The sequence below is a fragment of the Triticum urartu genome, chromosome 4A (assembly GCF_056163025.1).
Source record: "Triticum urartu cultivar PI428250 chromosome 4A, HENAU_Tu73, whole genome shotgun sequence".
Classification (NCBI taxonomy): Eukaryota; Viridiplantae; Streptophyta; class Magnoliopsida; order Poales; family Poaceae; genus Triticum; species Triticum urartu.
Genome location: NC_141876.1, coordinates 385826132 through 385838034, shown reverse-complemented (window position 1 = coordinate 385838034; position 11903 = coordinate 385826132). Strand labels below are relative to the sequence as shown.

At 48.6% G+C, this 11903-nt stretch overlaps 1 protein-coding gene across 1 annotated transcript; it reads left to right on the top strand.

The window, feature by feature from the left end:
• The first annotated feature begins 8355 nt into the window (after nucleotides 1-8355).
• LOC147975921 (uncharacterized) lies at nucleotides 8356-9516 on the top strand. Its single transcript, XM_087520649.1, has one exon. It carries the CDS (start codon nucleotides 8356-8358, stop codon nucleotides 9514-9516), a length of 1161 nt encoding a protein of 386 aa, XP_087376775.1.
• Nucleotides 9517-11903: the final 2387 nt, after the last annotated feature.

Below are 11903 nucleotides of genomic sequence, written 5' to 3'. Positions count from 1 at the left end.
TTATTAAGTTGATTATTATGTTGTTCCTGTGAGGCAAATCTGTTGTGAACTTGTTAGCAAATTATGTTGTTTCTGTTGAACTAAGTATCCTAATCTGTTGAACTAAGTATCCTAAAATGTTTCTGTTGGCACAATGTATGAGGCCAACAAGGCTGAACTATGCTGTTTCTGAACCTTAGTCATGTGATGTTTAGTTGTAATGGATTATTATGTCATATTTGAACACTAAGATGTTTGTTGGATGTGAGCATATGGATTTATGTTGATCATATGAACTGTGTTCTAGGTTTCTCATATTGATAGAGGAGCAAAAGTTTGTAATACTATTGTTAGGCTAGAGAGGTAGGTTCCTTTCGTCGACGGTTGTCGAGAGGCTACGATTAGGCTAGATAGGTAGGTTCCTTTCGTCGACGGTTGTCGAGAGGCTACGGTTAGGCTAGAGAGGTAGGTTCCTTTTGTCGACGGTTGTCGAGAGGCTACGGTTAGGCTAGAGAGGTAGGTTCCTTTCGTCGACGGTTGTCGAGAGGCTACGGTTAGGCTAGAGAGGTAGGTTCCTTTTGTCGACGGTTGTCGAGAGGCTACGGTTAGGCTAGATAGGTAGGTTACTAACCTAGCCTATCGACAACCGTCAACAAAATGAACCAACAACTTTATTGGCTAACCCAGCCTATCGACAACCGTCGACAAGATGAACCAACAACTTTATGGGCTAACCTAGCCTCTCGACAACCGTCGACAAGATGAACCAAAAACTTCATGGGCTAACCATAGGCTAGAAGTTGACAAACAGCAAGTTATCATAACCCATGTAAACACTAAAATTAACTTGCAACATATCAAGTTATCACAGCAAGTTCATCATATCAAGTTACCATAGCTTGCCAACATCACAGCAAGTTATCTTGCTACCACAGCAAGTACAAAATACAGCAAGTTTTGCCAACATCACAACAGTTTTGCCAACATCACAGCAGTTTTGCCCAAAATACAGAATTAGTCTCTGAAATAATGGTCTGACTAATTGCCACTAGCATCGAAATAGTCTTTGAACTTGCTTGGCTTCTTCCTGACCCTTGTAGAACCAGAAGCACTACCAGCAGCAGGCCTTGGAGGAGCAAATGAAGAAGTAGCACCTCTTCTTGGAGCAGATGAGGAAGCACCTCTTCTTGGAGCAGATGAGGAAGCACCTCTTCCTGGAGCATATGAGGAAGCAACAGTTCTTCCAGCAGAAGCAGCAGCAGCTCTTGCACCAGAAGCTTCAGAGACTGCAGCTGTAGCTCTTGCACCAGATGATGATGCTGCTGCTTTTCTGGTACCACTAGCTGCACCAGTAGCTCTTGCACCAGATGATGATGCTGCTGCTTTTCTGGTACCACTAGCTGCAGCATTAGGTGTTGATGGAGGGGCAGTTCTTGTTTCCTACACATGTAAAGTATTTGCATTACTTTTATAGTACAAAACTAAACATTGCAAAGAAAACATGTCAAGGATTTGCATTGTAATACCTTGTGATTGTTCTTCCTAGCAGCAAGGGATGGCTTCAATTGATCACCACAGTTTGTGTATCTATGCCCTTGCTTTCCACAGTTGTTGCATGTGATGGTTCCAACTCTTGAGTATCCTTGGGTTTTGGCACTTCAAATTGGCCCTTCCTTCTTTGAGTTTGGTTTCTACCCTTTTTCTTATGGAACACAGGGGGATCTATGTCTCTAGTGTCTGTTCTTGTCCATAGGTCAGGTCCAGGAACTGGGTATATCATTGGCTTGTAAGCTTCTAGGTACATAGGCTTCTTAAAGAACTCATGGACAAAATCTTCTGGTTGTTGTTTTGACTTATAGATTGCACATACAGCATGGTTACATGGTACACCTCTCATGTCCCATTTTCTGCAACCACATGTCCACTCCTTCAAGTTCACAGCATATGATTTCTCACCACTATTCACTTGATATAGATCAGGCCCTGCCATCAACGCTCTGCAATTCCTAGCCCATTCCTTTGACTCCTCTAGCATCTCCATATATGTTGGGGCAATTATCCATCTGGATGATTCCCCTCCAGTTCTTTTTTCATTGAACTTCACCATTAATTTGGACCTAGCCCCTTCAACCATAGTTTTAATGGGTTTGCCCCTAATATCCAAGATCATCCTATTGAACACCTCACTTATGTTGTTGACTACTAAGTCAGTTTTACAAGTGGTATCCATAGCATATCTAGCCCATGTTTCTACAGGAATTTTCTTAAGCCAGACCCAAGCATCCTCACTTTCCTTTCTTATTTCTTCCATTGCCTCATCAAACCCATACTTTGTGTATGAATAAGCTGCTGCATCCATATATTGCTTAACTTCTTCTCCTCTAAATCCAGCACTTTGGAAATTTGCATATATATGCCTTAAACAATATCTTTGAGGACAATTGGGAAATACTTGGTCAATGGCATTTAGCAGACCCTGGTTACATGTATGATACACCTAATTTAGATTGGTACATCTATGTTGTGCAATACACTACATCTATGTTATGCAATACACTACTAAGGAATCTAAAGAAACAGATATCAACATTACATACCTTCTGCCTGTCTGAAATTATTGTGTACTTTCCAAATTGTCCTGATTCTCCACCAAGAACTATCTTCAGTTGTGTTAAAAACCAACACCAAGTTGGTGTATCCTCCTTCTCTACAACTCCAAAGGCCAGAGGGTATATATTATTGTTTCCATCTCTGCCAGTTGCAGCTAAGATTTGTTGCCCTGTGTTTAGCTTCACAAAACACCCATCTAGACCTGAAACAAGTACTTCATAAGAGATGCAACAATGTATATGTGAGTGTAAAATTTCTGTAGAGAAAGACATACCTATGAATGGTCTACATCCTTTAAGAAAACCCTCCCTTTGGGCTGCAAGACAAATGAACAGTCTATGAAATCTGGGATTTTTGCTGGGATACTCTCTAACAACTCTAGTTGTTACAATGCATCTGCTACCAGGGTTTGTGTCCAAAACAGCTTGAAGATAGTCTCTAATCCTAGTGTACTGGGCTTCCTGATCACCCTGAACAACACTGAGAGCTTGCTGCCTTGCCCTGTATGCCATCATCTTACCAACCTCCACACCATACTTCTCCTTTGTCTTGTCTATGAGTGTCTGAATTCCTGCTTTAGGATCTGTCCTGAAGCATTCTTCAACTGCTTTGGCCACAAACCTAGCAGGAACCTTGCAGTTCTCACCACTTGGAGCACATGTATGCTCTAATTGCAGTTTCCTAATACAGAATGTTTTTTCTTGCCCAACTACAGATGCACTCATGAGAAAGGGGCAACCTTTCTCCACACAATCAACAATGATCCTATCTTTGTTGTTTCTGTGGTAATGGAAGTTCCTTCTCTGTGTCACATGCAAGTTAACCAATGCTCTTCTAAACTGGTAAACATCAACAAAACACATGTGCCAGCAAATTTGTTCCTGTGGCATAAGCCTATTTTCATCATACCATATCCTGGCTTTCTTCTTTTTTGCCCTGGACTTTCTCCCAGATGAGGAACAATACAACACTACTTCTTCATCAGAATCATTTTGAAGTTCATCATCTATATCTTCATCAGATAAGGGAATGTAGTCTGCCTCAAGGTTGGCCTTGGAACTGCAGTGTGATCTACTTGTTGGACCTCTTCTAACAGGTAATTTCTCCACTAGTGGTGCATCAACAAACCCCTCTACTTCATCCTCCTCCTCAGCCTCACAAAACAGATCTTCTGGCTCTGAATCACCTTCATATACCCTCTTCCTCTTGAGATCTTTTAATTTCTGGTGCAAATCTGCATCATCACTCTGCTCCTCTTCCTCCTCTTCAGAGCTATCCACATCAATGTCCTATGTCACCATCAACTCATCCTCTTCCATTCTTTCTTCTCCTTGTACTACTGGACTGTCATCTGCAAACTCTTTAAGAAAATCATCTAACTCTTTCACACCAGCTATGTCCCTCCCCTTTTTAACATTACAACTCTCCTGAGTGAAGAGATATTGTCGATAGGAGTCCTCTGTGTGAACACTAACAACTGGAGCACATATATCTGCTTCATGTCCACTGGTCTGACTTTGGTAGAGCACACCTGCATCATCTATATTGTACACCTTTGGAGAACCAATCCCAGATATTGGAATCTGCTTTTCACATCCATCTCCAATGTTGATCTGCAACTTTGCCATCTCTGACTCTCTTCCTTTCATTACTGTGATAGTAACACACCTCTTCTCCTCATACAATTCCAACATTTCTTCTACATCTTCCTCAGATCTGATTAGCCGCATGCCTGCCATTCCTACACCCTCTTGCTTCACATAGTACATTGAATCCTTTTGATCATACCCCTCTATCCCAATAATAGCTAACATGTTGATATATGTGATATCTGATTCACATAAGGTCCTTTCCAGATTGTCACAGCCTTGGAAATGAAACCTCATATCCCATGGTTCATCATCATCCAAACTGCAAGTTCAGTTAGCATTACATTCAGTTAACACCATTAATTATACAACAGATTCAGATAACAGTCAAGATTACATTCAGAGAAACAACAAAGTGAAGAGAAAATTCAGTTAATAGTAAATTCAGTTAACAGTAAATTTAGATAACAGTCAATTCAGATAACAGTAAATTCAGTTAACAGTCAATTCAGTTAACAGTCAATTCAGTTAACCACAATTAAGCTCGTATTCAGTTAACAGTCAAAATCTGCTTTAAGTTAAAACTGAGCTAAGTTAAAACTAAATTAAAACTAAGTTAACAGTGAAATTCAGTAAATTCAGTTATCCACAATTCAGTTACAATTGAGCTATGTAAACACAACTGAGCTAAGATAAAACTAAATTCAGTTATCCACAAATAAGCTCATATTCACTTAACAGCTCATATTCACTTAACAGTACATTCACTCAAAGTAAGATAAAACTTAATTCAGCTAAGATGAACCCTAATTCCTAAATTGAGATTCATACAGAGGAAAGAGTCTAGCTACACTAGCAAAAGCACTCAAACTGTGCAACTACAGTAGCATAATCACTCAAATTGTTCAACTACACAGGCATAATCAAAAAGAGAATTTTGGAAACACTCACTCCACGCCGCCGAGGCCGGATGTGAAGTGGTGGCTCCGCCCTGGATTGGCCTTCCAGACCTGGGCCAGTTTGGTGGCCGCACGTGCCTCCACGTCGTCGGAGTTGAAGATGTTGCGCTCGTCTCCGATGCGCTCATCTCCGCCAACGCCGGCGGATCGAGAGGCGCCAAACGTACCAGGGAGCGCCGTCGGAGAGCCAGGAAGGACGGGGCGGCCACCAGCATCGGCGATGGCGAGGTCGCGGTCGTCCCTACCGTCACCGGATGCGCCTCCTTCGTCAACACCGCCGCCGTCGTCAACGCCGCCGCCGCCACCACCGGTCGGCATGCGGGAAGTGACCTAGGACGACTAGATGGGATATGGGGGAAATGGATGGCTGGGTCGGGCCGCGCTCGACAGGTGCGGCGCCGTCTAACGGCGCGCGTCACGGGCGCCGTCTCCCCCTGGCCACGTGGCGCCTGACAGCGGGCCCAACCGGTCAGTTTTCCACTCAGACGCGCCAAACCGTGCGATCAGCGTTTTTTGAAAACTGTCAGCGCAAACGTGGTGGTTTTTTGAAAAAATTACGAAACCTGGTGGCTTTCTGTTTTAGCGTTCCCAAATGTGGTGGTTTTTTGCAATTTACTCTTCCACACCCATTCATCTATTTTATTGGGCAGACATATCTCACATTCTCACATGCATGTTGGGGCAGGGAATATGTTGTTGAGCTGTAAACCCTTGGCACGACTCTAAATGAGATAATATAGCTACAGCCGCATACACCTTCATACCCTCACAGAACTTAAGATGTAATTATGTGGTTTCCAAACTTAATTCTATTTGTTGAGCTAGAGCGAACGTGCCGACCAGTTAGAACCTTGTTATCTTATAGCTAGGTACAGCCCTACCATTTTGATGCGATGAGAGAGAGAGAGAGAGAGAGAGAGATGACAGGGAGTGACAGAGTTCTGTGGTAATGTTTGGCTGCATGGAATTTTGACAAACATCTCGTGAACTCAGACTGTGGTTGAGGATTTGTTTGTGTGCGTGCAACTACGCATAGATTGGCAAGTACCCACGTTAGGCCCATATGGGCATAACTTACATACTATGTCTTACCTTTTGTCTTTCTCCTCTTTCCATGAAATTGACCTGCCCTGTTTTTCTTTCCGTTACATGAGTGAAAGTTGAGACCCTATCTCCACCGAGAAAAGTAATAGTTAACACGAGGGAAAAAGCTTTGCATAAAAAAACTAGAGAAAAACTAACCAAGGATCCATGTGTGTCGGCAGATCTCAAATAACCTGAACGTTGAAAGGCAGGAATATTATTTAGGCCAACGCTAGGCGCCGGTCGACCGGCCCAGTTTCGGCTGGTCGCCGCGCGTACGTTGGATTAAGCAGCTCTGCGTTGTTAGATTTGCTCCGCGTCTTGCTGGTTTCCTTCGAATCTACCTAGTCTGAACCTTCGATCTAAACGCAAGCATATAAAGGTACCCCGTGCAGCTCGCCAGCACTGGCCGGCCACCGGCGTTGCCCGCGTCCGTCCATCACCACCCAAGCCGCCCATGCAGCAGAGGCCCGCGCATGCGCCTACGTGCAAAGCTAACTTGCTAGCTGGCAAGCAGCTTAATTGATCTACAAGTAGTCAACTTGCAAGCAGATTAATTGACCTACAGTAGCGAAGGCACGTGCACACGCTGAACTTAGTGACCTGAGTTAGATTAAACTTAGTCGATCTCGATAGAAATTCTCATAGAGTTGCCACCGGCGAGCTCTCGTAAACAGCCTCGACTAGCTGCATCAAAATCAAATTTGCTGCCTGCCGTGACCACGGCGACCACGACAAGGACCGCGGCGGGCGGCGCTCATGGAAGGATACCCTCCTCGGCTGCGACAAGCTCCCCAGGCGGGATGCTGCCCCCATTGCGCGCCAGCGCAGCCGTACGCCGGAGAGCCGCCGCGGCGGGAGGAGGCACGCCCAGCAGCCGAAGGTCCTGAAAGCAACGCCTCCCCTGCCCCTGCTTCCCAAGCCGCCGGCCCAGGGCGGCCCAGCCTCTGAGGACCCGGTGAAGGCCTTCTTCGACTCCACGGGCCGGGACCTCCCTGCGCCTGCGCGTGTGGATGAGGCCCAGCAGGAGATGGACGAGTCCATCGCCTCTGCTCTCGCCAACCCGCTCGAATTTGCTGCCTGCCGCGCCACCCCCCCCCCCCCACCCCACGATCACCACCAACCTGCAGCTGGGCGCGGTTACGCAGCAGGTGATGCAGCTGCAGATCAACGGAGGCGCGACTGAGGAGGAGCCACACCACCTCTTCGCCGCGGTGCCTCCGCCCATCATTGCCGCTCCCCCACCACGGCGCCCCTCCGCCCCTCCCAAGACCCGAGTCTCCTCCACCCCGACCAGACAGAGCGCGTGTCAGGCCGCAAACCAGAGCACGGTGCTTGTAGCCCAACGCGCTTCCCTCCTGCTCGTCAAGCAGTTGGGACTGCTCGGCCCAAAGGAGAAGATGACAGCTGAGGTTGCAGAGGCCCTCATCCGGCGCTTCGATGAGCCTCTGACGGACGACGACATTGCGATCATCGCTAAGCTCACCCGCCTGGATCCTGAAGCTCTCCGCGTTGCGGACGGCCTCGCTGGCCCAGACGCCGAGGCCAATGCTGTAGTCTAGGCTGCTGATGTAGGCGCCTGTTTAGCTGCTACTTAGTTTTCATTATGTTAGCACTCCAACCTCTTCAGCCTTGCAGCAGGCTCTGTAGTAGTAGTTTTCCCCAGCGATTGGCCTTAAGCCAGCAGGAGTTAAGGTTTGAGTTAGCCACTGTCGGCCCTTCCGGCAGACTGTCAATGTTAGGGATTAGTGGATCGCCTTGCACCGGAGAATTATGGGGACTGTTGGTGGTCTCCGGTGCCCCCCTGTATTGCAGCAAGTGTAATCTGTTGTTACCTTCAATAGAATTGTGTTTGCTGACGAAGAGACCCACTGTGTTCCATGAATAACAGCCTCTGCATCGTCATGAGCTGGAATGTTAGAGGCCTAAACACCCCAGCCAAAAGATCTGCAGTTAGAGAAGTGGCAGAGGCCCATCGAACAGCAATCCTATGCCTCCAGTAGACGAAGCTGGAAACGTGGACACGCGAGTATGTGCGTGACATTGGCGGGTTGGCCCTGGAAGGCTGTGCGGTCTTGCCCGCCATTGGAACAAGGGGAGGAGCAGCAATCCTATGGAATAAGAATGTCGTCCGAATGGAAACTCATGCGATCGGCTGCTTCTCGATCACGGCAAAGGTGACGATGACACAGGGCGACAACAGCTTTTGGTTAACCACAGTGTATGGGCCAACTGACGATGCTAGGAAGGATGATTTCCTGGCAGAGATGATTCATGCAGCTCCGTCAGTGGGAGAGCCATGGCTGATCAACAATGACTTCAGCGTCATCTACGAGGCCAGGGACAAGAATAACCTCAACCTGAATCGAAGGCTGATGTGCAGATTCAGAATGGCACTCGACAGAGCGCACCTCAGAGGAATCAAGTGCAAGAACCGGAGATTTACCTGGACTAGCGAGCGTCAGGATCCCACCATGGTCAGCATCGACAAGATCTTCTGCAACACCGAGTGGGAGGCCATGTTTCCAGCACGTATGCTTCTTGCTGCCTCAACTGCATGCTCCGATCACTGCCCCCTTGTCCTGGCCAACTCCACTGCACCGTGTAAAAGGCCGGCTTTCAAGTTTGAATCTTTCTGGCCCTGCTTCCCGCGCTTCCAGGAAACAGTACAGCGAGCCTGGCAGCGGCCTGTGAACCACGACTGCCCGATCGCACGGCTCAAGGTCAAGTTGAGAAGAACCGCTGCGGACCTAAAAATTTGGGCTCGCACTCTTTTCAGTGACGCAAAAATTCAGTTCCACCTGGCGTGCGAGGTAATCTTGCGGCTTGAGGTGGCGCAGGAGCGGAGAAGACTATCAGATGCAGAATTTCAGCTGCGCCGGCAACTGAAGCAAAGGCTGCTCGAACTAGCAGCGATCGAGCGTGCCAGAAAGAGACAGGCGTCCAGAATCACATGGCTGCGAGCGGGTGATGCAAAGACAGCTTTCTTCCAGGCTAAGATCAACTCCAGGAGGCGAAAAAATTACATCTACTCGCTGCAGACTGATACTGGAATTGCCCTCAACCATGAAGGAAAAGCAGCAACCGCACACCAGCATTTCAGCAACCTGCTAGGCTCCAGGATCAGTAGAGTCAACACAATAAACTGGGAAGAGCTGCATCTCCCCTCTGTCAGCAACGAGGGACTTGATAACCCATTCACTGAGGCTGAGGTTTGGGCAGCGATTGTGGCTTCACCGGCAGATAAAGCACCGGGCCCTGACGGTTTCTCGGGGATGTTCTTCAGATCTTGCTAGAGCCTGATCAAAAATGATATAATGGCCGTGTTCCACCACTTCTATCATGTTGCGGACGGCAGTTTCGCAGACCTAAACACGACCATGATCGCCCTCATCCCAAAGAAAGACGGCGCCGCCAGCATGGGGGATTTCCGGCCTATAAGTCTAGTGCACTCCATTGGCAAACTGATCTCTAAAGTTCTATCCATGCGGCTAGCCACTGTAATCAGCAAGATCATCTCGCCGGCGTAGACGGCATTCCAGAAGAGCAAATGCATTCATGATAGTTACCTCTATGTCCAAAACAACATTAGAGCGCTGCACCGTGCCAAAACCCCGGCGCTGCTGTTGAAGATTGACATTGCGAGAGCCTTTGATAGTGTTTCCTGGGAGTACATCATTGAACTTATGTGCAAACTGGGTTTCCCCGCACGCTGGCGCGACTGGATCACCCTGCTGCTCTCATCCTCGTCATCGTCGTGCCTGATCAACGGCATCCCCGGCAACCACATCGACCATTTTAGGGGGCTACGGCAGGGGGACCCTTTGTCCCCGTTGCTCTTCATCCTCTGCATTGACCCGCTGCATCGGCTCCTAGAGGCGGCCACGCGCTCCGGTGCCCTCTCGCCAATCCCTGGCTCGGCAGCAAGGATGCGGACAAGCCTCTACGCTGACGACGCTGTCATCTTCGCCAACCCTAGTCGACTGGAGGTGGACAGTCTGCTACAAATTCTAGCTAGCTTCGGCGACGCCACCGGGCTGCGCGTCAACCTCGCCAAATCCTCCGCAGTACCCATTAGCTGCCACGACATCGACCACGATCATGTTCTACAAGGCTTTGGGGGTGCAACAGTCTCTTTTCCAGTCAAGTATCTAGGGCTCCCTCTGGCCACCGGTAGAACTAGGCTTGTTCACCTGCAGTTTATCTTAGACCGGATCAGAGCTAGACTCGCCGGATGGAAGGGCCGGCTTCTCCTTCTGGCGGGGCGCAGAGTCCTCGTCAGGTGCGTCCTCTCAGCCATGTCGACGTTCGCCCTCTCAGTGTTGCGTGTGCCAAAGAAATTCTTCAAAGAGATAGACAAGGTCAGGCGACGCTTCCTGTCGGCGCACGACCAGGAGATCAGCGATGGAAAGTGCAAGGTAGCATGGAGGGTGGTGACCACGCCGGAGGCCAGAGGAGGTTTGGGCATCCATGATCTTTCGGCCTTCGTCAGGGCTTTGCGACTACGTTGGCTTTGGTTGTGCTGGGCAGACCCATCCAGGCCCTGGGTTGGCACCGGCACACCGTGTGATGACGTAGACCGTGCCCTTTTGCCGCGTCTACGGTGGTGACCATCGGCGATGCACGGACTGCCTCCTTCTGGTCCTGCCCATGGCTTGATGGCAGGATTCTACGACAGGAATACCTTGAGGTTTTTGCATGGTCCAGGCGCAAGAACAGATCGTTTGTGAGGCACTTCATGAAGACAGATGGCTACAAGATCTCAGACATGGTAGCTTCGATGGCATCCTGCCACAAATCGTGCAGATGGCTCAAGCCATTAGGCAGGCTCGGATCATCATTCAGGCAGGCGCAACGGACAGCATCAGATGGACGATGGGCGGCTCTAGACAGTACACCGTGAAGACGGCCTATAATGCCCAGTTTGAGAGTACAAGGCCAAGCGAATTCCGGGGGATGATCTGGAAGATCTGGGCCCCGGGCAAGATCAAAATGTTCCTCTGGTTGCTGCACTTGGACCGTCTATGGTGCAATTACAGACTGCAAAGGAGAGGACGGGAGAACAACTACTTCTGCCATCTTTGTACGCGAAACCTGGAAACCTCGGTGCATCTTTTCTGGGAGTGCCCGGTCTCGCTCAGGGTTTGGAGCTCTGCAGCAACGTGGAGAGGGTGTGGCGCCCTAGATCACGCATCTTGGCCCCCAGCCAACTCCACCACGGCGACAATCCAGAGTATCATCAGCTCCACCACCCCCGAACGCAGAAAAGGCATCAAGTCCATGCTAGCTCTGATCGCCTGGCACATTTGGCTCGAGCGTAATAGCTGTGTCTTCAGACGCAAGCAAGCGTGTGTGAAAAGCATCATTGACGGCTGCAGAAGAGACCTGGAGCAATGGAGGCTAGCTGGTGCAAGATGTGTGGAGAGCCCATTCGGGGAAGAACCGTGAGATAAAAACCTACAATGCTGGGTAGGGCAGCCGAGCACTAGTGCTTGGATGCATGTAATTTTTTGAATCTCTCTCTTACAACTTTGATCGCTTGATCACCCTTTGTAACACCTCCCTCTGCTAAACCAAATGAAAACCAGCAAATGCTGGGCAGTTTAAAAAAAATCATCATTTCTAGCAAATCGATTCTCTCGTTGAAAATTTTCATCCAACCGATTCCAACAAAAAATGCAGC

Excerpts from the sequence above, each read along its gene's own strand:
- LOC147975921 (XM_087520649.1), top strand. The coding sequence starts at position 8,356 with ATGGAAACTCATGCGATCGGCTGCTTCTCGATCACGGCAAAGGTGACG.